The sequence below is a fragment of the Phalacrocorax carbo genome, chromosome Z (assembly GCF_963921805.1).
Source record: "Phalacrocorax carbo chromosome Z, bPhaCar2.1, whole genome shotgun sequence".
Lineage (NCBI taxonomy): Eukaryota > Metazoa > Chordata > Aves > Suliformes > Phalacrocoracidae > Phalacrocorax > Phalacrocorax carbo.
In genome coordinates this window covers 13365237-13392772 of record NC_087548.1, presented here as the reverse complement: position 1 = coordinate 13392772, position 27536 = coordinate 13365237, and the positions used below count along the sequence as shown (strand labels likewise).

The 27536-nt window shown below is 46.8% G+C and overlaps 2 protein-coding genes across 5 annotated transcripts; one reads left to right on the top strand and one right to left on the bottom strand.

The window, feature by feature from the left end:
- The first annotated feature begins 799 nt into the window (after positions 1-799).
- MRPL17 (mitochondrial ribosomal protein L17) lies at positions 800-1825 on the top strand. Its single transcript, XM_064438280.1, has 3 exons — positions 800-1049; positions 1127-1195; positions 1275-1825. Exons 1-3 carry the CDS (start codon positions 876-878, stop codon positions 1545-1547), a joined length of 516 nt encoding a protein of 171 aa, XP_064294350.1. The 5' UTR covers positions 800-875; the 3' UTR covers positions 1548-1825.
- Positions 1826-4413: 2588 nt separating this feature from the next.
- Positions 4414-17575, bottom strand: ARHGEF39 (Rho guanine nucleotide exchange factor 39). Of its 4 annotated transcripts, XM_064438279.1 has the most exons (12): positions 17211-17500; positions 16625-16710; positions 16193-16269; positions 15270-15454; positions 14605-14699; positions 14067-14187; positions 12871-12989; positions 10689-10759; positions 9757-9885; positions 6027-6256; positions 5044-5132; positions 4414-4840 (listed from the first exon to the last, which is right to left on the bottom strand). In XM_064438279.1, exons 4-12 carry the CDS (start codon positions 15414-15416, stop codon positions 4825-4827), a joined length of 1017 nt encoding a protein of 338 aa, XP_064294349.1. In that variant the 5' UTR covers positions 15417-15454; positions 16193-16269; positions 16625-16710; positions 17211-17500; the 3' UTR covers positions 4414-4824. The 4 variants fall into 4 exon arrangements, with proteins under 4 accessions (XP_064294349.1, XP_064294346.1, XP_064294345.1 ...); XM_064438276.1 differs by lacking the exons at positions 16193-16269; positions 17211-17500 and adding an exon at positions 17507-17575; XM_064438275.1 differs by lacking the exon at positions 16193-16269.
- Between the last annotated feature and the right edge of the window lie 9961 nt (positions 17576-27536).

Here is a 27536-nt window from a genome sequence, read left to right as displayed (position 1 = left end):
GGAAACCTCCTTATGCTGTCTTTTAGCATTTTTCTTGCAGCTGATTATACACGCTGCCAGGACTATAGGGGCATGACACCTTGCAGAATATGGCGGGTTTCTGCCTTCGTGGAAACAAGGCAGAACCTCCGCGATGAGGCTGGTGCCTCCCACGCCCCGCGAGGGCTACGTGAGGCTGCTGGCATACCCAGCTTCTCTGCAGCCTGGGGGAGCGGCTCGAGGTCCGAGACTCCCGCGCCATCCCGCCACCGGCACTGGGGAAAAAGGGAGGACAAGGTGAAGGCTCTGTAAGGCCCCGCTTGCCCGCGGCGCCTAGCTGAGGCCCTCCCCGCAGCCCCGGGGCCACCCTGTGAGGGCTGTGCCCCACCACCCCGCCCCAGCTGCGGTGAGGAGGAGCGGGAAGGCTGGGCACGCTCCTTCCGCTCCTCAGAGCCCACCCTGCCTTCCCGCCCCGGGGCGCCCCGATGCCTCAGAGACAGGAGCGGAGGGTTGCTACACCCGCGGTCTGCGCTGCGGCGGGACAAGGCCCCACAGCGGCGGGAAATGGCGGCCGGTCCCGCCGCGCCGCGGAACTCCAGCTCCCGGCATGCCCCGCCTTGCGCCTGCGCAGCCCGCCCAGGAGGCCGGGGGCCCCCTCGGCCCCTTCCACCTGGCCGACCCGGTTTCCCTGGCCGGTTCGGCGCTCTCGGTACGCGCCTCCGGGCTCCGCTTCCCTCCCAGCCCGGCCGCGGCGGCTGTATGCAGCAGGCGGCGGGTAGGGGTGCACCGCAACCCAGCGGCGCGCCGCAACGGAGCGGCGCGGTGCGCGGGGGCTGCCGGGAGGCGCCTCCCGTGGTGCCCCGCGGCGGCGGTGGTCGGTGCGGGGGGGCGGCAAGATGCGATTGTCGGTGGCCGCCGCCATCTCGCACGGGCGAGTGTACCGGCGGTTGGGGTTGAGCCCGCGCTCTCGCCTCGACCTGCTGCGTAACCTGGTGACGGCGTTGGTGCGGCATGAGCGCATCGAGGCGCCATGGGCGAGAGCCGACGAGATGCGGAGTTACGCGGAGCGGGTGAGTAGCCGGGGCCGGGGCGGGGGGCGGCGGGCGGCTGAGGGACCCTAATAGCTGTGCCTCCTCGCTCCCCGCAGCTCATCGATTACGCCAAGCTGGGGGACACCAACGAGCGCGCCATGCGCATGGCGAATTTCTGGCTGACGGTAAGTATAACCCCCACCCCGCCAGTCCTTCCCTGCTCTCCGCAGCCCCAGTGCTGGAGCTGAGCGTGCCGCCCCGCAGGAGAAGGACCTCATCCACAAGCTGTTCAAGGTGTTGGCACCCCGGTTCCAGCCCCATCCCGGTAGCTACACCCGCTTGCTGCAGATCCCCAACCGGGATGGCCTTGACCGCGCCAAAATGGCGGTCATCGAGCTGAAGGGGAACCCCTTCCCACCGCTCATCTGCCCGCGCCGCGACACCGAGAAGACGCTGCTCAACCAGCTGCTGAAGGGCTATCGGGAGGACATGCAGCAGGCAGCAGCCCCACAGCCCCCCGAGGGCACCCCTGTCTAGGCACCCCTCAACCCTGAGGGACACCCTCTGCACACACAGGGAGGGAGCTTGGCATAAGCTGCCCACCCCCTGGCCAGCTTGGTGCTGTCCCGCAGCACAGGCATGGAAGGTGGCCCAGGAGGTCAGTCACTAACCTTGAGTTGCCATGACAGGGGTGCAAGCTCAGGGTGTACCTCGTTCTTCCTGTGGTTTGAATAGAGACTCAGCAAGAGAAAGAAATCAAGCTGGGAGCCCTAATGGTTTGTATTCTCTGTGTAAATAAACTGTTCAGAAAGTGAGTTTGCTTCTCTGTGGACTGTATTCACGTGCACCCAGCTAAGACTGGGTTTGTTACAGCTTCTGGTCCACCAGCCCTACTCTCTAGAGCAGCCTCTCCCCTTCACTGTGACAGAGCTAGTGTTCTCTAGAAGCCAGTGTGCAGCCTTTCAGGGCAGGAAATGCAATGAAAAATAAAGTTCATTTTGCTATTTCAGAAGTACTGAATGCAACATAGGATGGTAGCACTGAGGTAGGTCTTAAAAGAGGCGGTACTACATAGACTTGTATTATAATAAGGAGGAAACGTGCACAGCAATATGAATTACGTATACCAAGCTCTTGGTAGACATCTCAGCCTCAGGTACAAGGTTGCAAGAAATCTCTGTATTAACCTCTTAGAATAAAAAGGGAGAGTACCAGAACTTTTTTAGAGAGCTATAACTACTGGGGCATAAAGAACTTAAATGGCTAGCTTTGCCTATGATTTAAAGCACAGCTAATACTTGAAAGCCCTAGCTGTAGCTTCTGAGTGGAGGAAAAAAGAAACAACAAAACAAACCTAAAAAACCCAAAGATACTGCCTTCCTCACTCCAAGTTTCACAAACTTAGGACAAATGAGTGATCTTACGTAGTGAGCTGTATAGAAAGACCAATTAAAAAAAGGTGATGTTAAAGAACTTTAAATTTGTTAATTTTCTCTTCAGGGCATGTCTCACACAGTACCACTTCTGTTTTAATGAATTCACAGAATGGCAGGGGTTGGAAGGGACCTCTGGAGATCACCTTGTCCAACCCCCTGCTTGAGCAGGCACACCCAGAGCAGGGGGCACAGGACCGTGTCCAGGCGGGGTGTGAATGTCTCCAGGGAAGGGACCCCACAACCTCCCTGGGCAGCCTGTGCCACTGCTCTGGCACCTCACAGGGAAGAAGTTTTTCCTCATGTTTAAGTGGAACTTCCCGTGTTCCAACTTGTGCCTGTTGCCCCTTGGCCTGTCGCTGGGCACCACTGAAAAGAGTCAAGTCACATTGTTGTGACACCCACTTTTCAGATATAGGTATTGATGAAACCCCCCAGCCCCCCTCAGCCGTTTCCAGGCTGAATAAACCTTTCCTCATAAGAGATGCTCCAGTCCCCTGCTGATTTTCATAGCTCTCCACTGGACTTGCTCAAGCAGTTCCCTGTCCTTTAAACTTTGCAGTGAGAAAATAAAGAAGCGGGGGGGGGCGGGGGGCAAGGGGCAAAACACTCAAACTACTAAAAGGTCAGTGTTCAGATGGACCTTAATAGTTAAAGATTCTAATGACCTTGAAATTGCCCTCTTTGCAGTTGACCTAGTGTCTTGTTCAAACAGATGTTTTCCCCTTCAGTAGAAGAGGTGAACTAAACTGCTATTGCTGCAGAGATTCCACATTATTCCAAGCTGAGGTTTTAATGAAATACTCAAGAATAATACCTTCTCTATACTTCTTCCTTAAATTGGTCTTCCATCTTAGTTAACTGAACCATGGCACATTACCAGCCATTGATGACCATGCTGACTGTAGCTCTCTGGAGATTTTCCCTGTGCATCAGGAGCAGAGGTGCTGCCCAAGCTTTTAGCATCACAGAATCATTAAGGTTGGAAAAGACATGTAAGATCATCATGTCCAACCATCAACCCAACACCCACATCCCTCCTAAACCATGTCCCCAAGTGCTGCATCTCCATGTTTTTTGAACCCCTCCAGGGATGGAGACTCCACCACCTCGCTGGGCAGCCTGTTCCAATGCTTGACAACCCTTTCGGTGAAGAATTCTCTTCTAGTGTCCATCCTGAACCTCCCCTGACGCAGCTTGAAGGTGTTTCCTCTCGTCCTATTGCTTGTTATTTGGGAGAAGAGACCAGCCCCCACCTCACTACAACCTTGTTTCAGGCAGCTGTAGGGAGCGATAAGGTCTCCCCTCAGCCTCCTCCAGGCTAAACAACCCCAGCTGCCTCAGCTGTTCCTCACAGGTCTTACTCTCCAGACCCTTCACCAGCTCTGTTGCCCTTCTCTGGACATGCTCCAGCACCTCAGTGTCCTTCTTGTAGTGAGGGGCCCAAAACTGAACACAATATTCAAGGTGCGGCCTCACCAGTGCTAAGTACAGGGGGACAAGCACCCCCCTGCTCCTGCTGGCCACAAGCATTTCAAAGTTACCAGGCTGCTGCATACCTTGAAGGCAAAGGCAAGGGCTGCTTTATCTGCATAATCTCTTAGGATTCAGATCAGAAATGTGAATGCTGCTTGATAAGCATAAGTCTATGTTACCTACCAGTTTATTTCAGATAGTTCAGCAGATTAACTTTTCTGTGGGATTGATGAGAAACTGAGAGGTAGGACTTTAACCACTAAACCATTTTCCCTTGATCTGCCCACCTGTCACATTCTTGGAGGAAGAGGAACAATAACTGTCAAACTCTTTTGGTAGAAAACTCAAGGATATGAATAATAAAAATATGTCAAGGGAGGAAGATTCCTGTGGCCCTGTAGTACCAGCTGAAAACACAGTGTTATGCCCATGTTACCATTACCCAAAAAATCCACATTACCCAAAACATCTGTTTTGATGAAAGGACCCAGAAGCAAGAGCAGGTAGACATACACGTAAACAAATGTGAAAACACTGATTTAGAAAGTGTTGTTTAAAAACATTTCATGAGGGAAAGCAAGTCAGCCTCTCTTCTACTTGTCCTTAAATTAATAATCTGAGGGGGAAAAAAACTGTAGAAAAGCTAGAAGCTTCTAAGCTAAGTTGGGGAAAAGTCTTGATACAGATTTTTTTTATATACAAATCCTTAGTGTGCATACCTATTTTTTGCAATAGCTGTATTAAGATTAGGACACCTGACAAAGCATTCATCACCTCACAAGCACAGCATGTAGTCCCTCTAAATGCTATTCGCCTACTATATGTCCTTGAACATTTCCTAAGATTGTGTAGGCTTCTATCAAGAGGGGCGGTAGTCCTACCAGGTTGTCTTGTACTCAGGTGAGTCAGATTTTCATCTGCCTGTAGAGCAAAACAAAGGGTAAGTTCACTGTTAATACATGAAATCTGTAATTACTACTCCCTTCTATCACAGCTGCCAGAGTCAGGTCTTCTCTACCAGCCTTATAACAATGTAATAATGCAAATACTCAGGTCCATATGATCATTTTTATGTCCCCCCCTCTTTCCCTCAGCCCTTCCACCTCTGGATAGTAGATGCCTACCTGACTGCAGCTGTAAGACTCCAATACCAGTCATTAATATCTTCTTGGTCGCTGGACATCAACAACAGTGTCTTGTGTGGAAAGGAAAGCTGAAAGGCAAACAGAATCTTGTACCACTTTGTGGTATTCCCTACCAAGGCAGCAACTCTGATAAAAAGCAGAGCCATCACCACTGAACTCAATTCAGCCCTGCATGCTGAATTCCACCATTTTTTTTCCCCAGATAGAAAAAATTGAACATTGGTACTGGGAGAGGCCAGAGGCTGGACAGTACAGAGCAAGTGCCAGATTCTTCCATTCCTTTCAGCCACAGATGACAGCTCACTTTGACTTAATAGGGTGTTTGGAAGTGGGCAATTACAGCTCTCAGCACATCTTCATCCCGTTTTGTCCCTTACCCCAAGCTGCCCATAGGGGTCCTTCCACTACCATCATCTACAGATCACAACTTGCCCAGGGTGATTGCCAAGACCTTCCTTGACCTAGGAAGACCTGAACTTGAAACCCCTACCTAAGGCACCAGTCCCAGTCAAAGACCTTGCAGCCCTCAGGGCATTAGATGCACAAGCAATTTCTGTTGTGATAATACCCACATCTTTCTTCATTCTGTTTTTCACAGTTTTCTGTAAGCTCAGTCCACAGTCACTGTAATGCTGTGTATTTCTTGTCACCTGACTGTGGGGCTGCCCCCCAAATACATGCTCGGCTGAGGGCACATCAGTCTTATCAAACCCTCCTCACCTGAGCTCAGTGAAGCAAACAGCAGCCTGTACCCCAGAGTGCTCTGGAAGGCCTACACCGTGAAGGGAAGAGGACCTACATCACCCAAGAAGAGAACAGTTTTCCTAACTCAGACTAGTTCATTGCATTTCCTGTTGTCACCTCTCACCATCTCAGTCCTGCTGCTGCTAAGACTGCTAGAGACCTGCTTCACAAGTCTGACTCCACTGATGCTTCTGCCAGGCAGAAGCATGAAGACTTACACTGAGGAGCCCTCCCTGGCTCTGCGTGTGGCCAAACACTTTATCCACTGTGCACTGGTGAAGCGGGTAGACAGCCTCGCATGCCAGTTTGTTCGAGTTCAGCAGGTGCAGTGGGTGGCAGGGCTTGGTTGCAATAAAGATATCAGAAAATAGGAAGAACATCCTGCGCTTCAGTTCTTCTCCCTTTGAAGGCACCACCAAAAGCCAGCCTTCCCGGATATACCAGCGCCCTAGGCACCCAAGGGAAATAAAGACAGTTGTCAGATGATCATTGGAAAAAAACAAAGCAAAACAAACAAACAAAAAAAACAAAACAGGAGTACAGTGAGCTACCCTTGAAGGTTACCAGGTTCTACATTTCCAGCCACTAGAAAGCACCTAGTATCAACTGGGGCCAGCTCATCAGCACTGATAGCAGCCATGAAGAAGCAGTAATCAGTGCAAAACTTTCAGTATATGAGGAGCAGACTGAAGCTGTTATAAATCTACTATGTTAATTAAGATCATATTATGATATGCAAGTCTGTTTAAAGAGACCAGAACAAAAACATGGTTTGAAAATGGTATGCATACCTTTAAATTAACATAAGCCTTCAGAAAACATACAATGAACTATCTTAAATTGTGTTGCCCAATGGTTTGTCTTTACTGGTGAAACAGAAGTTATAATAAATATTAAAAACTTAGGATGTTTCTCTTGTTTTGTTTGTGCGTGCAATTAAAAAAAAAACACCCACATTTCACAGGTCATCTAACTGTATATGGACCTCCAGTAGTTAACAGGTTACAGAATGCAAATAGTCGTTCTCATGAGAAGATGGCAAAGGGGATACAATACAACATATTAAGAAGGAAGGTCTGAATAGGCAACCTTCTCAACCTTCTCTTACAGAATAGAGTCCAGTGTCATCTACCCATGAAATGAACTGAAATAAAATAAAAGGCAGAGAAATCAGCAGGAGAAAAATTAAAACCATTTGATAAACCTAGCTGTAAGCAGCAATTTTAAAAATAGCATCTACACAAAATGGTTTGATTAAAGCAGTGCATCTAACTAGAAGGATTATTGTACAAGACAGCCATCAACTCCTGGGAATTAAGAAGACACCTGCCAACAGATTATTTATAAAAATTGAAAGCCATAATAAGATATTGACATCTGGCCTGGTCTGGGTAACACCTGCCACAGAATTTCAGTCACTGTTTTTCATGCCTTAGCTTCTGGCTGAGGTAATAAGTACCTTTTAGAAAACAACACAATTTTGTTTTAATTATGGATTGTGTCTTATTTGGTACGCTACCATCACAAAACATAGAGGCAAGTGAATTCCTGCTTAGCTTACTCCACAGGACCCACTCATCTTACCTGAATAAGAAACTGAGAAAGAGAAGGGTGAGATGCAGGAACCAGTCCAAGTTTAAAAAAACAAATGGAAGGGAAGCCCAGCATGAGGCTTGTCTGGGGACTGTTTCCTTCAGGCTAAGCTGTGATCAGACTCCCTGGCATACAGTCTGTGTTAGACTGTGCAGGAAGTCTTGGGATATAGATCCATGTTCAGGATTCCCAGGCACACATGGTTTAGGGAATTTTTGTAACACAAGAGCAAGGAAATATCTGTAGGGAAGCTAGGGATGACAGAACACTGCTATGTTATGGAGGCAGTTCTGGCTAAGATGGTATTTGCCCTGTACACAGAAGGCAGCAAGGAAAGCAGGGTCTCTTTTCATTGGGAACAGTGCATCTCAGAGACATTGCCAGCTATGAGATATCCAACTCCAAAGCTACTCCCTTATTCTGAGTCTATAGCATTATGTTTTCTTACCTCTTCTCTCCTAGTAACAGGACTCAATCTTAACCATTCTGCAAAAACTAGCTTGCTTCTGGCAAGCCCCAGCTGCCTCTTACTTTTCTGCTTCTCACATTCAATAGTACCTGTTTTACTCCAGCTCAACGTTTGTCCTACCACATGTCTCAGAATAATCAGAGGCCAAAAAAAAAAAAAACAACCCAAACCAGACCCAACATTTTCAAAAGAGGGCTATTGATGGTCTAGCTCTACTGTTTTGGGGTTGGGCCTTTTTGCCGTGGGGTTTTAGTTCTGTCATTCACGATAACTGATTTACCTTTTTATTTATGCACTAGCCCAATGTGCCCAGGCACCCCTCCTCATGTTCATTCTCAGTATAAGCAGAGCACACCTGAGTTAGCCCCCTTTCATCCAGCATCCCCAAAAGGATTCCATGAAGAATGGGAAAGAGAATTGTAAATTAATCTGCCCATTGACTGAGCATCTTAGAGAACTGTAACGTCTGATAAACAAACTCTTTTTTTACCTGTACAGGTTTGGCTGGGGTAGAGTTAATTTTCTTCATAGTAGTCAGTATGGGCCTCTGGTTTGGATTTGTGATGAAAACAGCGTTCACAATACAGGGATGTTTTAGTTATTGCTGTGTAAGCAGTGCTCAGCATCATGATCTTTTTTGCCTCTCACCCCACCCCACCAGGGATGCACAAGCAGCTGGGAGTGGACACAACTGGGACAGCTGACCCCAAATGACCCAAGGGATATTCCATACCATATGTTGTCAAGCTCAGTATATAAAGCCAGGGGAAGAACAAGGAAGGGGGGATGTTTGGAGTGATGGTGTTTGTCTTCCCAAGTAACTGTTACACATGATGGAGCCCTGCTTTCCTGGAGACAGCTGAACACCTGCCTGCCCATGGGAAGGAGTGAATGGATTCCCTGTTTTGCTTTGCTGGTGTGCAGAGCTTCTCCTTTACCTGTTAAACTGCTTTTATCTCAACCACAAGTTTTCTTACTTTTACTCTTCCAATTCTCCCCGCCATTCCTCTTGGGGATTTTTTTTTTCACCCCAAAATCCCCACGTGTGAATTACAGCCACATTCACAAATACCTGGTGGTGTGCCTTAGAGAACTTTACACATAGTGACTTTAACACTCCTCTCCAGCTGCAGCGCTGTTTCTAGATGACCTCTGCAATAGCAGTGTTTAGTGAGGGCACACAGGGAGCCTCAAGTGACTACTTCATAGTTGCCCAAACTGGACACATTTCTCACAATACATAGCTTGGAGTGTGCTCTCGGTGCAGAGAGCATCCAGTCACACAAGAGGTCATAAAAAAGCCTGTTATCCAATTAGAAAACCTTATATGCCAATGACTGTAACTTTATATATCTCAGCTATTAAGAGAAACACTCTGATTTTTGGCACAGTTTAACCATGCAGGTAAAAAGACTCTTCATGTGAAGGGTGTGAGCAGAAGTCCATGAAGCTTGTAGCTTAAGGTAAAACACACCACAGTCCTTGGGACCTTCACACTCAGAAATCTATGGTTCCTGCAGTGGAGTAGGAACAACACCACTGCTTACACTCTTCCAAAATTATGTGATGTCTATCTTACATTCTCACTCAGGACTTACACCCCTGACCTCCTTAGGTTCCCATTACTAACTTTCTAACTACATATCACCAACTTCTATCTGAACATCAGGGAATTAAGCTGCTGTTTATCCTTACTCAAAAATTCTTCATTAAAAAAACAAACAAACCAGGGCTTGAATTACTAGTTATATTCCTTCACCACCTGTCTATGGAGTTTGGGCAGAAGGGGAAAACCAGTTAATATGTGCTGAGTCAGAGAGGAAGACAGGCATATCTCCTGTTAGCTCAGCTCAGAAGAAAAACAGGGAACTGTCAGTAAGACCCACCTGGAGTCAAAACCTGGGTCTTCTGTCCTTTGAGCAGTTTCTGAACCCGAAGTAGCTGCAATGAGTTCTCTCTCTTATGAATGATGTCTTGGACCCACTGAGATACCTCAGAAATAGATTTCACAGCCTCTGAAATTACAGCAGCATATTCTGAAGTTATCACAAATGAGTATGTATTATGCCTTATCTATCTTGCTGTGAAAAGGTAAGATGAAACTAAGAAGCAAATGTTTTAAACCAAATATCAACAACAGATTTATTCAGTAATTTTGGCAGGAGATTGGACTAGATGACCTCCAGAGGCCTCTCTCCAACCAACACTTCTGCAGTTCTAGAAAACATTTATTTGCCAGTCAAACACTAGACAGATGAATAATTTCCTGAACTTGGAAGCAAAAAGAGGAAAAGTGCCCCACAAGTCATGTTAACTGCTAGTAGATGTGTCATGAAAGACATGAATTATGCTAGAAAATTGAGGCGCATGACCAATAGAGTCATAGGATGGTTTGGGCTGGAAGGAGTGTTTAAAGATCATCTAGTCCAACCCCCCCTTCCATAGGCAGAAACATTTTTCACTAGATCAGGTTGCTTAAAGCCCCATTCAACCTGACCTTGAGCACTTCCAGTGCTAAGGCATCAACAACTTCCCTGGGCAACCTGTTCCAGTGTTTCACCACCCTCACTGTAAAAAGTAGAGCTGCCATTTCTCTGACCTAACCCACTTTCCCAGTCAGTTACTCTACATTTTTATTCCCAGTGTGTTCTCAGGGACATCTTGACCAAGATAGAGGAGGCAAACAGTAATCCACTAGAACCCCAGAGAGAAGAAGATTTTTCTTCATGTGAAAGTAGACAGAGGACAAGAATCCAAATATTAATAGCAAGAAGGCTAACTCTGATCCGAGTGCCAGCATCTACAGATGGAATCATACTTGTGAGTTTCTGGTACTCAGTACTGTCTGGGCTGGTGTTCTCCAGTAGGTCTCTGAAAAAATGCTTGTACCTAAGATAGAGAGAGCAGGTTTATTTCACAAAAAGTTATTTTACAAAAGCATCTCCTGTTAGTGACAGAATGATCAATAACACTCTGCCAGGAGATGGAGTATACACCTCTAAGCCTACCCAAGCAGGTTTTGGTCACAATTCTTTGATCATGTTCATTTTATCTTCAAATTTATCAACTAAATTAACCCAAGTATTTTATATACTTGCAAGCCTTTGGCATTTCCTGGAGATCTGAGAAAAGCAACCACATATTACTTAAGTTCATGAAACTATCTTAGCATTCACATAAAAATGCCTTCAATAACAGACTAATTTCTCTTTGAACTATTTATTTTTTATGTCTGAATGGTAGCATTCATACCATATGTCTCCTGCCCACACAAGAAAATAAAGGCATTTCTATACGAACTCAGAGCTGCCTTTTTCTTTTTTCCTCACCAGCCTTTACCAGTCAGGATCAGATCTCCACAAATGCTTTTTCCCAATAAAGTAAAACTATTTTCAGTCTGAAATGGCAGAAGAAATATCACGTTGTATAGATTCATGAACTGACAGAAGTCATATGACCTGCAGTATATGTAACAGAGTTTTGAGGAAACATGAAAGAAAGACTAATGAAAAAATTAGACCTTCTGTTAAAAAGCCACCATTTTTCCAAACAGTTGGACAGGAACAAATATAATGCTATTTTACAAATTTAAAGGAACGAGCCAAAGAATTACAGTAAAAAGAAAGCTTATGTTTATATCTGGCAAGCTGACTAAAAAAGTTCCATAAATCTACCTGAAAGACTGCTCATTCTGAGTTATTTTCAAAGAAACGAGGCTATCAATCTCTCAGATTTGCTTTAGAACCATAGAATAGTTAAAGTTGGAAAAAACCCTTAAGATAGTCAAGTCTAACCGCTAACCTATCACTGCCAAGTCCACCACTAAACCATATCCTCAAGCACCACGTCTACCCTTCTTTTAAATACCTCCAGGGATGGAGACTCCACCACCTCCCTGGGCAGCCGATTCCAATGCCTGACAACCCTTTCGGTGAAGAAGTTTTTCCTAATATCCAGCCTAAACTTCCCCTGACGCAGCTTGAGGCCATTTCTTCTCGTCCTATCGCTTGTAACTATGGAGAAGAAACAAACCCCCACCTCGCTACAACCTCCTTTCAGGTAGCTGTAGAGCAATAAGGTCTCCCCTCAGCCTCCTCTTCTCCAGACTAAACAACCCCAGCTGCCTCAGCCGCTCCTCATAAGACTTGTTCTCCACACCCTTCACCAGCTTCACTGCCCTTCTCTGGACACGCTCCAGCACCTTGATGTCCTTCTTGTAGTGAGGGGTCCAAAACTGAACATAGCATTCAAGGTGCAGCCTCACCAGGAACATGGTTGAAGAGCAGCTACACAATCTATGGCAGCAGCAGCTGGGTTCCCAGCAAACTATCTGTGCTCTGTATTACCCACATATCCTCCCCAACAAAGGGCAGCTCCTGAGTGCATGTAGCACTCACCTCGTGCAGTCAGCCAGCCTCTTCAAAGGATGCCTCAAGGGGGAAATGCAGCAATCTAGACTGGATCTGTCCAGGCTCAGACAACTGAGAAACGCACAAAAACTGAGGAAGGCATATGGCCCTGATAACCTGAGAGGGAACACAAGCTCCCCCGTGTTCATCAATCTCTTCTCTCTCCAAAAAGCAACCATCTACAAGAAAGGAGAGTCACCATGCTCCAGGTCAGCAATCCACATGAAAGTGGAGCAAGACCATCTCTGGCAGATAACACTACTTCTGCAGCACTTCTGACAGCTTGCTTTTGTTCAGGAGCTAACTTCAGTAGCTGACAGAGATGACAAAAAGCCCCCACTTCAATTCTGCCTGAGGGCTAGATGAAGATCTTAGGAGCCAGGGCTAAACACAGCTACTGTTCTGCATCATCCCCTGTCCACATACACTGATTCCACTTCCCAGGCACACCTTCGGGTCTCTCCATTGCTGTCTATATGCTCCGATTTTGAGACACATTAAGCAACTTCACCTTCCACAGCAACCAAGACACTGTTACGTTCCTTTTTTCCTCTTGTTTAACATCTTGAAGACTTAGAATTGCTTACTTACTGGTGCAGCCTCTGCAGCGGCAAAGGAAGAAGATCCTCTAGCTTCCTCCCTTGAAACTGAGGTCGAGTCTCCTGGAGTTTCTTAAACCGTCGAAATGCCTTATTTTTCCTCAATTGCTCCTGTATGCAGCAGAAAAGGTATATAGCTTTGAGACTATAGAAAGAAATATATGCTCTACTCTGTACCAGAGCTTGAAACTCTTAGAACTCTTACAGTTTAGGACTCCAGTCCTGAACACAAGCATCAACAACTTCTTTTGTAGCTATGGGCAAGCAATTCCCTTTCTCCTGACCACCACTTTGCAGCAGGTAATGGAAGCAATATCCCCTCTTCATACATGCACAGCAGTATGAAGCTAGTATACTCAGAAAATGGAAATAAAGGACAGAAAAAAAAAAAAAGAGAGACACTTAGGAAAACAAGGAGACAAGGAGTCCACCTGTGGCTTTTTGCCACTCATTTCAAGACAAAGCAATGCAGCCCCGCATTCCCATCACATCAAGATAAGTATGCAAAATGGGTTTTTCTCTTAGGAAATAAAAAATGTGAATATATGCATGTAGACAGAAAAGAGGGGAAACATCCCAATACATCCTGCAGCTGGGAACAAACACAGACAAAAACCAGAAGTCGGGTGGTTTAAATTCCAGACACAGCTGTCAGGACTTTGAAAGAAAAATATATCCTTCTGAAATTTCTTGGAAGACAGATTGTATTTTGAGAGGTAAGTGGGAAGGAAAAAGTTTTCTTCTACCATAGAACATAAATCGGGAAATCCCAAGAAAAAGGAAATCCCACTGTTAGGATACATCTGTGGTAGTGGGAAAGACTAGGAGACCTGATAATTCTCCAGAAAGAGATCACTGACCCCTAGTGTTCCTCCTGCAAACTCTCCAGGCTTGCCAGCCAAGGATGAGTGGGCATAAACACAGAACTCCGAGAAAGCTGTACTCAGTGTATGCACATACATACACAGATACCTGAAACAAGCTTCAAAAATTTGAAGCTCTAATTAAGTAAAGAAATTTTCACCATTCGATCATAGCAGGAAGACCAAGAAAATAGGGGCAGCCCAGAAGGAGGAAGAAAACTGATCACTCCAGAAACAGAAGAAAAAAAAAGGGAAGGATGTAGCTGTTTCCCAGAACGCAGAAAGAGAGGGAAGAAAGAACAGGAAGAATAAAGGAGATATTTACCTTCAAGGTTTTATTTGCCTGCTCAAAATTCTCAGTGTAGTGGCCATAAAGCTCTAGATTCTGACAGAAATTTTCCAGTCCTGGTCCCAAATTCCCTCTCTCCAGGTGATGCGACAGAACACTGTGCACAAGAGGCAAAGATAGCTCATGAGGGGTACATTACTGATGGAATTTTCACAGTGCCCTCTCATTTACTCCTATGCTGACCTTCCTTTGTCAGTCTCCACCTCACACTCAGTTTCTGTGCCAGATATGTTTGGTGGTCACAGAGTAAGCTACAGAAAACATCCCTTAAAAATTCAGCAGAGCAGACTTACTAGGTTTAAATCACTATCCAGAGAGCAACTGGGCATCCAGATATGTGAATACAGATCAGCAGTTTCCTGGGTTCACCTGCAAATGCCACCAAGGCTAGCAGCACTAGAATTGAATGCCTGGTTTACAAGCTGTTAAGCTCTATTGCCTGAAATCTTACTTTCTCATCAATATAGGGTCCTCCCCATATAATTACAGGAATCACATCAGTGTGTTCACTTACTGGCTGGCTGAATATATGGATTCCAGGGGTCCAAATATGGTTTCCAACACAGCAGGATTCAGTGTCCCTTTGGCCTTTAAAATTGTCACGAAGAACTAAGTAGGAAAAAAGAAAGAATTTCGAAGTGGTAAAATTCACAGGTCGGTCAAACATGATTTGTGGCACAAAGCAGAAGCAAGAAGTTGCAGCCTGCACACTCTTTAGCTTGAAAGGATATCAAATATGGCGAATGCCTACATAAGATATCTATCATCAGATGTAAGCCTTCTTGGTTACTTTGACCATAACTGTAAACGTGGAACAGCACTGATACATCTATTTCAGTATTCCTCAATGCAGCTGTTTTACACCACCTTGTTAATAATCTTTGTCCTGTGTGTCCCTATGTTTCATACATCTCTGGTATCTTAAGGCGACTCCCCTATACAGTCAAGCTTAAAGATTTATGTCTGTGGACAGACCAAATCCAAGGGGCCAAAACCACAACTTATCGGATATTACAGAGGAGGTAAAAGAATAATAACAAAAAACACCTTTCAGCCCCAGCAGTTGTCCCACACAGTAGGAATGCTTCAAAGTCCTGCTTTTGACCCTTCCCCATGACAACACAAATAATTGTGCGCTGCCTGAAGGTATCCACATATCACAAGGGCTGAAATACTCACTGTGACCACCAAATCCAGCTGCTCGAGGTATTTGTGTTCAGTTTCCAGCAGCTCTTTAGCTGTCCGGCTGCGCTTTCTCTCCCAGCGAGCCCTCTGCTCTTCTACAGTGTTTGTTCCAGCCATAAACAGCAAGGATGAGTCACTCATAGCAGCCTCAGGGCTGGTATACAGGAAGGTGACCAATCCTGGAGAGCCAGGAGAGATGGATGTACAACAAAAGAATAAACTATGCCACAGGGTAAGGTTCTGAGCTACAAACCCTACACTTTAATATGAAGATGGGAAGTCAATTGCTAGCAACCATCATTAACAGTTTCCTTCTGCATTCCAACCCATGGGTACAGGAGCCCTGCATCAACCAGAAGAACAGTGTTAGAAAGACCAGACTGTGAAAGCAAAAGCAGCCCATTACAATACATGTGTAAGCAAACCTCAGGTGTACAATCCCACTCACAAGCCACCGCTTCCTGTGCTTTGCCCCATTCTTTGTGCAAAATTCTCAATAAACCCAAGGAAGTTAGTGGGTGGAAGAGGTACTGCAGGTAGTAGAAAACAGCCATAAGATTTTTCTTGGGAAGGGAAAGGGAGAAAAAGAAAGAGACCAGTCTTGCTTGTTTTCCCATGGAGGTTTCCGAGAAGCAAGCGGTTTGCATTGTCATTTTCTAACAGTAATTTGTGGTTCCAGAGATGAGAGACTGAGCAACTGCTGTGAATCACACTATCCACTTATTAACCAGCTTCACTGCTGCTCTTCTCTTCTGCAAGAGCATCACGGGTTTGTTAGGGAGAAAAACACTCCCTTTTTTATCACCCTCTCTCAGAAAAAGACATATTTGTTAGCAGAGCACCGGTTAAATATTGCTAAACTGATCAAAAAGTTTGTTAAATTGATCAAAAGGCAGTGCAAGCTGTTCCACACTTGCCACGGTGGGAAGTCTGCAGTTTCTCTGGAAGCTGAGCTACCTCCACAAAAGTTCCGCTCCCACGCAGACGAGCTATTCTAATACAGAAAGATGTGTCATCTTAGAGAAGGCAAGTTGTCAAATACAGTCTCCCAGAGACATTTTAGACATCTAAACCAATATCTGAAACAAAACTTTCACATCAAATGACTACCAATACTCATATAATGAGTTAGCAGAAGGCCTGAGAGCTGAGGGACACATGCAGTATTTTATAGTAGCAGGAGCTTCTCCAGAGGTTTATCCTCTTATTTACTCACAACACAACCTCAAGCCTAGCCGAGGCCATGTCTTGGTCAAGCAGGGCAGACCTGGCACCCCTGCAGATGGGGATGGACTGCAGGGAATACCATGCAAGAGCTTAGTGTTAGTGTGCAGCTGCAAAGTACTCACCAATAATAGACTAAAATGCTACCATTCAGAGAGCACCTTTAGCCAGGGTAGGCTGTAGTCATGGCTTTCATTCTCCTGCCCAACTTCTTTTAACAAATAATTAAAAAAAAAAACACAGACAAAAAAAATTATACCAGGTTTGACCGTCTCCCACTTGCACAAAGCAGTGCAAACACTCCCATTGTCCCAAAATATATCACATTCTAACTGTCTCATGTCTGTAGGGTGAGAGTCATCTGGAGCCCACGGACAGACAAGAAAATACACCTAATGGTGACAGGGGCACTCCAGCTCACTTCTTTCTTCTCAGACTCAGAAGTAGCTGAATACTTTCTGTACAGGTAACCCCCTTGTGATGCCCCGTTAGCGTTATTCCCCACAACATTTCTAAGTGATCTGTTTTGAATATCCTCCAAAAATCTCCCTTTATTACCACAGGATAGCTGCTCTTGGTGTCTCAGGGGCGCTAACCGCCTCACAGGCCAGCTCCACGGGCACCCAGCTCCACATCCCGCCTGAGAACGGTGGCTTCTGTGGAAAAGGCTGCAGGAAGGCTCGGCCTCGGAGGCCTCCGGGCGGCTCTTACCTGCTCCTCGCTTTAAAACGGCTCACACCGGAGCAGGGCAGCCTCCCACCCGCAGGGCGGCTCGGCGCTGCAATGGGGTGTCTCCCCGGCTCACCAGACCCGTGCGAGGGCCTCCAGGCCCCCCCACCCCCGGGCTGCGGGTCAGAGCGGCGGGGCGGCCGCTCAGCACCCCGCCGCACACCCGCCGACCCCGCAGCGTCTCGGCCACCGCAGCGAGACCCGCGAGCGGCCTCAGCCCGGGCCGCCCCCTCGCCACCGGCCCCGCGTGGGGTCAGGCAGACCCCGCCGCCCGTTACCTGATGGGCCCTGCCGCCGCCCCGCGTTCAAACGGGCGGCCCCGCCCCGGCGGGCGGGTCCGGGGCGGGCCCGGGGCGGGGAGGCAGGCAGCGGGGGTAGAGTCATCGAATGGTTTGGGTGGGAAGGGACCTGTAGAGGCCATCTAGTCCAACCCCCCTGCAGCGACCAGGGACATCTTCAACTAGATCAGGTTGCTCAGAGGCCCGTCCAACCTGGCCTTGGATGTTTCTAGGGTTGGGGCATTAACCACGTCTCTGGGCAACCTGGGCCAGTGTTTCACCACCCTCATTGTAAAAATTTTTTTCCTTATATCCAGTCTAAATCCACCCTCCTTCAGTTTAAAACCATTACCCCTTGTCCTGTCACACCAGGCCTTGCTAAAAAGTCTGTCCCCCCCTTTCTTATAAGCCCCCTTAAAGTACTGAAAGGCCTCAGTAAGTTCTCCCCCAGCCTTCTCTTCGTCAGACTGAACAACCCCACCTCTCTCAGCATCTCCTCACAGGAGAGGTGCTCCAGACCTCAGGTCATTTTTGTGGCCTCCTCTGGACCTGCTCCAACAGCTCCATGTCTCTCCTGTGCTGAGGGGTCCAGAGCTGGACGCAGCACTGCGGGGGGGTCTCACCAGAGCGGAGCAGAGGGGCGGAATCGCTGCCCTCGCCCTGCTGGCTGTCCAGCAGGCTGTTGCTGTGGGACCTGGCGGAGATGGGTGAGGCTGCTGCCCAGGCTGCAGGAGCAGTTCCTGCAGCTGCAGATCTATGTGAGTGCCCTGGGAGTGGTGGGCACCTGGCTGACGGGCTCTCCCCCCTCTGCCAGACCCATATCAGGACATCCTCATCACCATGAACCCCTTCCAGCCCCTGCTGCTGTACGAGCGAGAGGTGTGTCCCCACCACCCCCCACTGCCCCCCAGCCCCATCACCACCTCTCCATCACTTCCCCCCCACAGGGCACGCTGTCACCCCACATGTTCGCCATGGCCAGCTGGGCCTACCATGCCAGCTGGGCCATGTACCAGCTACCTGAAAGCCAGTGTGTCACCATCAGGTGAGGTGCTGGGCCTGGTGCTCACCAGCGCCCAGCAGAGGTGGGGGCCCAGCTAGTGGCCAGCAGCCTCTTGCTGGGCACTCCCCACTGATGTTTCAGGCAAATCTCATCTCTGATGCTGTTGGTGAGGCAAGACCCAGCTGCGCTTGCAACACATCACTCTTCCCGACCTCTCAGCTTTCCAGACGGGAGAGCAGGCAGATCGTGAACAGAGGTGCATGGCAAACAAAGCCAGCCTTCGTGGAGCAGCTCAGCTGCCGATGCTGGTAACACAGCTAAATATGTTGGGTTTGCTTCTGGAGGGATGTGGCATTGAAAAGATTTAACCAGCTCTGGGGAAAGCCACACAGTGCTTTTCTTTGGTGAAACAACTCCCACCATAACTGCTGTAATGAAGGTTCTATATAACAAAAGGAACCTGATTTCCCAATGTGGAGCTTCCCGTATATAACCAAAGAGCAGGAGAAAGAAAAACAGAAGCTTTTTTGCCCTAAGACCTTTGGGAATCTGGTCAGGGAGAATCTTGTTGTCATGGGCAGTTCTGTGCTGTAGAAGGGGAAAAAAAGGGCTCTTGTAACCAAAGAGCATATCAGTGTCACAAACATTTCACTCAATGATGTCACTATTGTTCTGCTGAAACTGTGCAGGGCAGCAGATAAAATCAACTAGCAGAGAAAATGTCAAACAGCATTGAGGAGAAAGCCTCAAAACACTAACTGCCTGTTCTAGGTATTGCAGAGAACAGTTTAAATGTCATCTCAGTTAAAATGTTAATTGTCAGCTTGTTTGATTTAATATTCCCTTATTTATATTGGCCTTCTGATCATTTTATATTCAGTCTACATGGTGTAGACTTGCTAGGAAATGACTTGCTGAATCACTGCTGAGTGTTGTGGTGGGACTGGGAGCTGACTTTGAGGGTCACTTGAGCCCCACTCATTTCTCTAGCCTACAAGACAACAGTGCCTGTGCTTTACATCAAGTGCTCTCATGAATTGGTGACTGTGGAGTCTGCAGGTGGAAGAGGTGTTGCTGACAGGGCTCTTAGGGATGAAGAACAGTCATAGTATTTGTCTTGGGAGATGCGAGGCAAGCAAGAGTTACCTGTGGGCATTTGCCAAGAAGTCAGTGGTCTGATTGTTCTCTGCCCGCAGTTTGTGGTCTCAGAGATGAGAGTCTGAGCTACTCCTGTGCATATTGCACAGGACATATTAACTGATCTGTGTGTTTTTATCACAGGAAGGACATGGTTTTGCTCTCTGCAAGTGATGAAACACTCATTAATAGGATTACCTGGCATAAGCAAAGCTGGGGTGGCGGGAGAGGAGAAAGTCACTCATGTTAGACCACAGTTCATCAAAACAGCATGGGGGTGCACCGGGCTCTACTATTCTTTGTGGTCTCTTTGATATCTCCAACTTAGTCTGGCAGGTCTGGATGGCATGTTTCAGAGGTTGATGTTGAACACAGTGGCTCCCCCCAGGTGACAAACGCTCATAGCAATCAAGTTGTCCTGTGCTGCAAATTCCACTGGCTACTCTTGCCTTCCTGATCCCAACAGATGTTAGTCACAGCCTGGGTATGCTGTGGTACCACACTTTGGTCTCCTGGAGATGATTTTGCTTTTCTTCACAGTCTGGTGCAGTTACACACCTGCAGCTGGATGGTGTTTGCAGGACCCGGTGAAGATGCTGTCCTTGCTGGAGGGTAAAAGGACAAGCTTGAACTCACTGATGATGACCTTGTGGACAAAGGAAGTAGCTGAAAATGAAAAAACATCTTATATACTTGAGCAGGAGCGCTGTCTGGGTGGCATGTTCTCAACTGGCAAATTGGTCTTATTTTATTTGTGCATACTGATATGGTGATGTCCTGATCTGTGTTTGAGATCAGGTATCTGTTGTAGTATTTGAGGTATTTAGCCACCTATGACACATATTTGACCATAAGTGCAGAGCCACTGGGAGCTACAAAGCAGTAAGGCCACACCAGATGCTGAAAGGTCGAGTGTGGAAATGGAGACCTGCCCTCAAGTATACTTTCAGTATTTCATGCTCTTTTTCCTTCTATGCATACACTAAGGTCCTTTGCCAGTATGATGTTGTCAGTCAAGGACACATTGTCTCACTGATTGTACGTGCCCCCTCCCAGGACTGGGGAAATTGTGCTTTCCAATTGCTGCTTCTCTGACATGGAGGTGGAGGTGCTGGGCCTGTGTGACAGCAGGGTGATGTGCACCACTGCTGCTGTGGGTGTGCAGGCAGTTCTGTGGCTGTGTGCCCATGTGATGACGTGAATGTGCAAAGCTTCTGAGGACTGAGATTGCCGCAGTATCTCAAGATCAGTACTCAGCTGTGGATATGAGATGGATGGGGCAAATCTCTTTGAAGAAAGAGGAAGCTGTCAACTCCAGCATATGTGGGGGAGTTGGTGTATCAGATCACTTTTGGAGAAGGTTGTTTTCCAGAAGTTCAGTATGTTTTTTCTTAAGAAGGAGAGTAAATGGTCTGTCTGGTGCACCCCGTCGAGAAGTGACAGCATGGGGTATACCTGTACTCCCTTGCAGATGGGGGAAAATTCCCCTGAGGAGGGATCAGAACCTCGTGGGACCCACTGTGTAAAGCTGTGGTGTGAGTTTGTACTCAGATATGCATTTTAGCTGAAAAAGTTGTGAAACCCTTGGACAGGAGAGCACTTGCAAGTGATGGGGCACAAAAACATAAGGGGCAGAACAACTATACAGCTGCTGACTCCTTTGCTTTTTCTTGGCAGTGGAGAGAGAGGTGCAGGGAAAACAGAGAGTACAAAGCTAATTTTTGCAGCATATAATGAACATATGCAAAGGCAACTCACAGCTGGAACAGCAGATCCTTCAGGAAGGTCATTACAGGATGGTGCTGAAGATGCAGAAGAAACACTGCTGCAAGACAACTTGTGTTAGGCTCAGGAAGCCTGCTGATGAATCACCACTGGAGCAAAACATAAGACACATAAGAAAATAGTGGATGAGAATGGTGAAATAGCTGACCACAAATTAGGAGGATTGGTAAGTTAGTAATTTTATTTGCTGGGAATGTAGTGGTATCTTAAATGATAGAAAGCTATTGCAATCACTTCTTCAAATATATCAGCAGTAAAAGGGAGACTGGGGAAAGTGTGGGCCCTCTGCTGAACAAGGTGGGGGCCCTGGTGATGCAGGATGCACAGAAGGCAGAGCTACTGAATGCCTTCTTTGCTTCAGTCTCCACTGCTCAGGCTGGCCCTCAGGCATCCCAGCCCCCAGAGGTGGGAGAATGGAAGAATTTCCCTTGGCTGAGGAGGATTTTGTCAGAGATCACCTAGGCAAACTGGATCCTCACAAATCCATGGGCCCTGATGGGCAGCACCCATTAGTGCTGAGAGAGCTGGTGGGTGTTCTTGCTAAGCCACTCTCCATCATCTTTGGAAGGTCGTGGAAGGCAGGAGAGGTGCCCGAGGACTGGAGGAAAGCAAATGTCACTCCAATCTTCAAAAAGGGCAAGAAAGAGGACCCAGGAAACTTATGGGCCAGTCAGCCTCACCTCCATCCCTGGAAAGGTGATGGAGCAGTTCATCATGAAGGTCATCTCCAGGCATGTACAGGAAAAGAAGGTTATCAGAAGGAGTCAACATGGATTCACCAAAGGAAGATCATGCTTTACCAACCTGATAGTTTTCTATGATGGTGTGACTGGCTGGGTAATGAAGGGAGAGCACTGGTTGTTGTTTACCTAGACTTCAGCAAGGCTTTTGACACTGTCTCCCATAACATCCTCATGGACAAGCTAAGGAAGTGTGGGTTAGATGAGTGACAGTGAGGTGGATGGAGAACTGGCTGAACAGCAGAGCTCAGAGGGTTGTGATCAACCGGGCAGAGTCTGGTTGGAAGCCTGTAACCAGCAGGCTTCCCCAGGGGTCTGTGCTGGGCCCAATCCTGTTCAACATATTCATCAATGACCTGGATGAAGGGACAGAGTGTAACCTCAGCAGTTTTGCTGATGATACCAAGCTGGGAGGAGTGGCTGATATGCCAGAAAGCTGTGCTGCCATCCAATGAGACCTGGACAGGCTGGAGAGCTGGGCCAAGAGGAACCTGATGAAATTCAACAAAAGCAAGTGTAACGTCCTGCTCCTGGGGAGGAACAGCCCCAGGCACCAGTACAGGCTGGGAGTGACCTGCTGGAAAACGGCTCTGCTGAGAAAGGCCTTGGAGTGCTGGTGGGCAGCAAGGTGACCCTGAGCCAGCACTGTGCCCTTGTGGGCAAGAAGGCCAAGGGTATCCTGGGCTGCATTAAAAGGAGTGTGGCCAGCAGGTCGAGGGAGGTTATCCTGCCCCTCTGCTCCGCCCGAGTGAGACCACATTTGGAGTACTGTGTCCAGTTTTGGGCTCCCCACTTTGAGAAGGACAGGGAACTGCTTGAGCAAGTCCAGCAGAGAGCTACAGAGATGGTCAGGGGACAGAGCATCTCCCTTATAAGGAAAGGCTGAGAGACCTGAGTTTGTTCAGCCTGGAGAAGAGAAGACTGAGGGGGGATTTCATCGATACCTATAAATACCTAAAGGGAGGGTGTCAGGACGATGGGGCTACACTTCTTTCAGTGGTGCCCAGCAACAGGCCAAGGGGTCAATGGGCACAAGTTGGAACACAGGAAGTTCCACCTAAATATGAGAAAAACCTTCTTTCCTGTGCGGGTGCCAGAGCAGTGGAACAGGCTGCCCAGGGAGGGTGTGGAGTCTCTTCTCTGGAGACATTCAAACCCCACCTGGATGCGGTCCTGTGCCCCCTGCTCTGGGTGTGCCTGCTCAAGCAGGGGGTGGGACGAGATGATGTCCAGAGGTCCCTTCCAAACCCTACCATTCTGTGATTCTGTGGTCATGTATCTCTGTGACACGGGATCCCCTAATCTAGACAAATTTTTCAGAATAATTTCCTGTTGGAAGTAGAACATGGACATCTATTAGAAAAATGAAGTCTTGATTTAATGGTACACCAGGAGAGAGAATCCACATAGCTTCAGTCACCTTTACTTGGCTACTTATATTAACTGTCGGGGACATACCTGTTAACTGGCTAACTTAATATTTGCTATTGTCATGTGCTGTTTCTAGCTGGTTTTGAAACATTTTTGTCTCTTTGGCCTGAAGTATTTCCAGTTGAATTGCTCCCCAAGAAGTTGTGGAATTTTCTGAACAAATCATACCTTAACCTTCCACATGATAGATTAAGCAGAATGATTTTTTGGATTACTTCATTTTAAAGGGTGCAGAGGAAGTATAAGTACTAGTCTATGGTGCCAGAAGCCTTGGATGCTGCTAAAGGAGGTGAACAGACATCTCTATCATGATGGGAAGCATGGAGAAGCCCATTTCCAGGATGCTGGACAGCCTAGAAGATGTTGTACACTAGAAATTTATTTTAGATAATTCCGTGCTCCTATCACCAAATAAGAGATGCAGGAGAGCCCACTCAGCTTCATGTCCCCAAGTGCAACGTTTACCCTGTCACCTTCTCGTGTGCAGTGCAAGGTGCAAAGCTGAGCGAGTACCTGTTAGAGAAGTGACAGGTAGTGCAACAAGGTACCGAGGAGAGGAGTTTCCATATCTTCTACTACATGTCTGCTGGACTGTCTTTGGAGGAAAAGGAGATGTATGGTCTATTGGGTCCTTCATGCTACAGATATTTCAAAGGCAGACCTGAGGTTAGTCTTCATGATGTGGGATGGAGGGGAAAGCAGCATAATGGAGCCTATGCCTCTGCCCTGTTGCTCTATTTGTGGAGCCTGCTACAGGTAGACAAGTGAATGGAAGCTAAAGTGGGTTCTGAATGGATTTGCATGAAAAGATCTTATGGGGTCATGATGGAAGTTGGGATGTCTGGAGTCTCTTTGTTGCATTGCTTTGGAAGAGTTTCTTTCCCTTTCATACCTCCACTGCTCCTGATCTGCTTTGTTTCTTTGGGACTGACTTACTGTGCTGATTGTGTAACAGTTCTGTATGGAATATACACTTTCCAGGTACATAAGTGGACGATTTGGTACACAGGATGTAGCTCTGTGTTGGAAGAACAAATACCAAAGGTTGTGCAGTGCCTTTGACATGGAACAGGACAATTCTGGGGTCATTTAATTTCCATCTGTGCTTCCTGCAGGCATAGGGTTTGTTTCTCACTGCTGTTTTGAAGCTCAGTCCTATTTGTCTCCTCTCCAGATTTTCCAAGTTGCTTCCAAACCACCTGAGTCTGTCAGACTTTGTGTAGAGCCTCTTCCCACAGGCTGTGTGTGCCTTTCCCTCACCCCTCCAACTTCCAGGGCCTCCATGTTGTATGTGTTACACATGTATATGTTACACACTGATAGGTTTTCAGTCATCTTGCTTTTGTGTTTTAGGAGCAAGTGGCCATGCAGACTATCTTGGCTGGTATGTTGTCTCTGGGCAACACGACCTTTGAGCCTGAGGAGAGCAATAGGTCTGTAAAAGTGAGCAAAGCCTCCCAGGGATGGCTGAAGGCTGCAGAAACTGGCAGAGCTGGCAGAAACCTTATGGATATGATGCTGGTTCCCACTGGCATTGTGACTGCAGGAGCTGCTTCTGCCAGAGTTGGCAGAAGATGTTCCTGCCCCAGAGTGTGAGAGGTCCTGAAGAATAAGGAGTTTTTCCAGAAGTGCACAGTATGATCCCACAACTGCATCTGTGTTCACTGCTATTCATTCCCAAAGAGACACCTCCCAGCTTCTCTCTCTGTCTAGAACGAGTGCCTTGCATATGGCAATACCACATGTGCCTTGTTGACTTCATACAATACAAGCTTTTCAAAATTAAATGTTGTATGTTGTTAAGTGTGATGATGCCTTGGAGAAATTCAGGTGTGCAGTATCTGAACACTAGTTCTGTGTTTTTGACAGATCTTGTTAAAGGATACCACCTTAACTGCTATCAATTTTTTTGGTTGTCCAGAATTAAACTTTCTAGTATTTGACATGAAATTATCACAGATTAAGAAATATATCTTTGTCAAGACCATCCCATTTTTATTATGTGGGATGGAAACATTATCCTGCTTTGTTAACAACACAGAACAGAAAAGTGTAACGTATTTCTGCCTTTTCTATGTCTTTTTATTTTGGCCTATTTGAAATCCCAGCACCCTGGGTTTTTGGTTTCACTCCCATCTCTTTGCCTCTTTCCCTCCTACACCGTACCTGAAACAACCACTTACATCTGTTCAGCAGCCAACTTCTTTTTGTCTTACTTCTTGAAGTCTGCTCCTTGTTTTTTGCCCACGTGAGGGGGATTCCCATTAAAGCAATCACTGAGGAGTTCAGCTCTGAGTTCCCTTTGTTTCCTTCTCTTTTGAGTTCATGTGATTCTGTTGTCTGCTGAAGCTCAGACCCTCAGCACCTGCCCAGTCACCTCTGTGTGGTGCTGTTTAATAAGGCATTAAACCACTCAGCAGGGACTGGCATGGCTCCCACAGAAGGTGAAATGTAGCAGCACTGGGAGAGCAAAACAGAAAGCATTTCAGAAAGAGTGCAAGCGTGAGCTTGATCACTGCCAAGATAATGCGTATCTCAGAGCCCACATCTGACTCCAGTGCTGTGAGATGTTAATAGTAATACTTACCTTAGTGTGGAGCTCAAAGGCCTTAATCTGAATCGTGACCACTTTGCACTGTGTTGCACAGATGCCAGGAGATGCAATTCCCACAGGTAGAACACAGGTTTACTATTGACTGTCCTCTTATATTTCATCACACCCAGGGTCAGTTTCGAGTCCAAGAAGATGAACTGTTAAGATGCCTGATTTGTACGATGTCAGTGACCCAAGGCGAGTCCATTCAGCATTTTCACACCCAGCAGCAGGCAGAAGGTAAGAAACATAATGAACTGCAGATGTGCTGGCTAGAAAGACTGGCCCATATTTGGTGGAAGGGTATCCTCACACATCTGCAACCTGTTGGGAACAAAGATGTCTGTCTGTGCCCCTTCATTCTTCTTCCACAGAGGCAAGTATATCAATGTTTATCTATTTAGTCTCTTACTGACTTGTAGAACCATGAATGCTGCTTTTGTTTGACCTCCAGGAGACTGCAGAGATTAAATAAGAAAGGAAGGAATTAGCATTGCTTTCTCCTTCAGTCCAGCCTAGAAGGAAACTGTAGGTATTTGTACAAAAGAGGGGAAGGCTCCTGTTGCGGAGTGCTGGCAGTGTGCAGAGTTCGAGACAGTAGATGGAGAAATAACTGAAAGAATCAGTAAGCACAGTATCAGGGAAGGAGTAAGATGAAAGGAGAGTATGTTAAAGCAGCAAGCACAAGGTGTTATTTTCTTTTCAGAAAGAAAAGGAAATAATCCAAGAGAATCTGTACAAAAGGTTCAGTTCAAATAAAAGATTAAAAACAATTTTTAAAAAGGCATGAAATCCCAGGATTCCTAGATTATTGCTTAAAATAAATGAAAGAAAGAACTGAAAATGGGGAATTAGCTAGTTCTGTTTCCCAAATGTCTTCTCTTGCATAAATCTAGGCAATAAAATAAACTTCTCCCATCAGTAAGTGCATCATGCAGTAGGTCATGTTGATTTGGTCTCCTTCTTAGAATGTCAGCAAGTTTTCCATCAATTGCATCCTCCTCTTGCCCACAGCGTTTAAACACTTGGCAGCTGTGGTCTAGGAGGAACAGAAACATTCAATTTTCCTAGTGCAGCTTGGAGCATCTCGCTTGGTTTAGCAGTGAGGGGATCCACACTTGGTAGACCTGCAGAGGGCAAAGCAAGTCTCTGGATATTCTAAAAAGGGGCTGGACATTTTCTGAAAGGAAATTTTCAATTTTAGATGGTGTCACAAGTGCCCTAGTATGCCATATCTGATCTTGTAGAAAGACTGAAGATTTCAGAAGGAAAGAGATCTTTTTGAGCTTACAGAAGGCAGGGACAATCAGACAGATATCTAATGTTTATATAATCTTTAAA

Excerpts from the sequence above, each read along its gene's own strand:
- ARHGEF39 (XM_064438276.1), bottom strand. The coding sequence starts at position 15,416 with ATGAGTGACTCATCCTTGCTGTTTATGGCTGGAACAAACACTGTAGAA. Across the intron at positions 12,990-14,066 it reads AGGCAAATAAAACCTTGAAG|GAGCAATTGAGGAAAAATAA; the intron begins GTAAATATCTCC and ends TGCTGCATACAG. Across the intron at positions 10,760-12,870 it reads CCGCTGCAGAGGCTGCACCA|GTACAAGCATTTTTTCAGAG; the intron begins GTAAGTAAGCAA and ends TCTCTATCTTAG.
- MRPL17 (XM_064438280.1), top strand. The coding sequence starts at position 876 with ATGCGATTGTCGGTGGCCGCCGCCATCTCGCACGGGCGAGTGTACCGG. Across the intron at positions 1,050-1,126 it reads TGCGGAGTTACGCGGAGCGG|CTCATCGATTACGCCAAGCT; the intron begins GTGAGTAGCCGG and ends CGCTCCCCGCAG. Across the intron at positions 1,196-1,274 it reads TGGCGAATTTCTGGCTGACG|GAGAAGGACCTCATCCACAA; the intron begins GTAAGTATAACC and ends GCCGCCCCGCAG.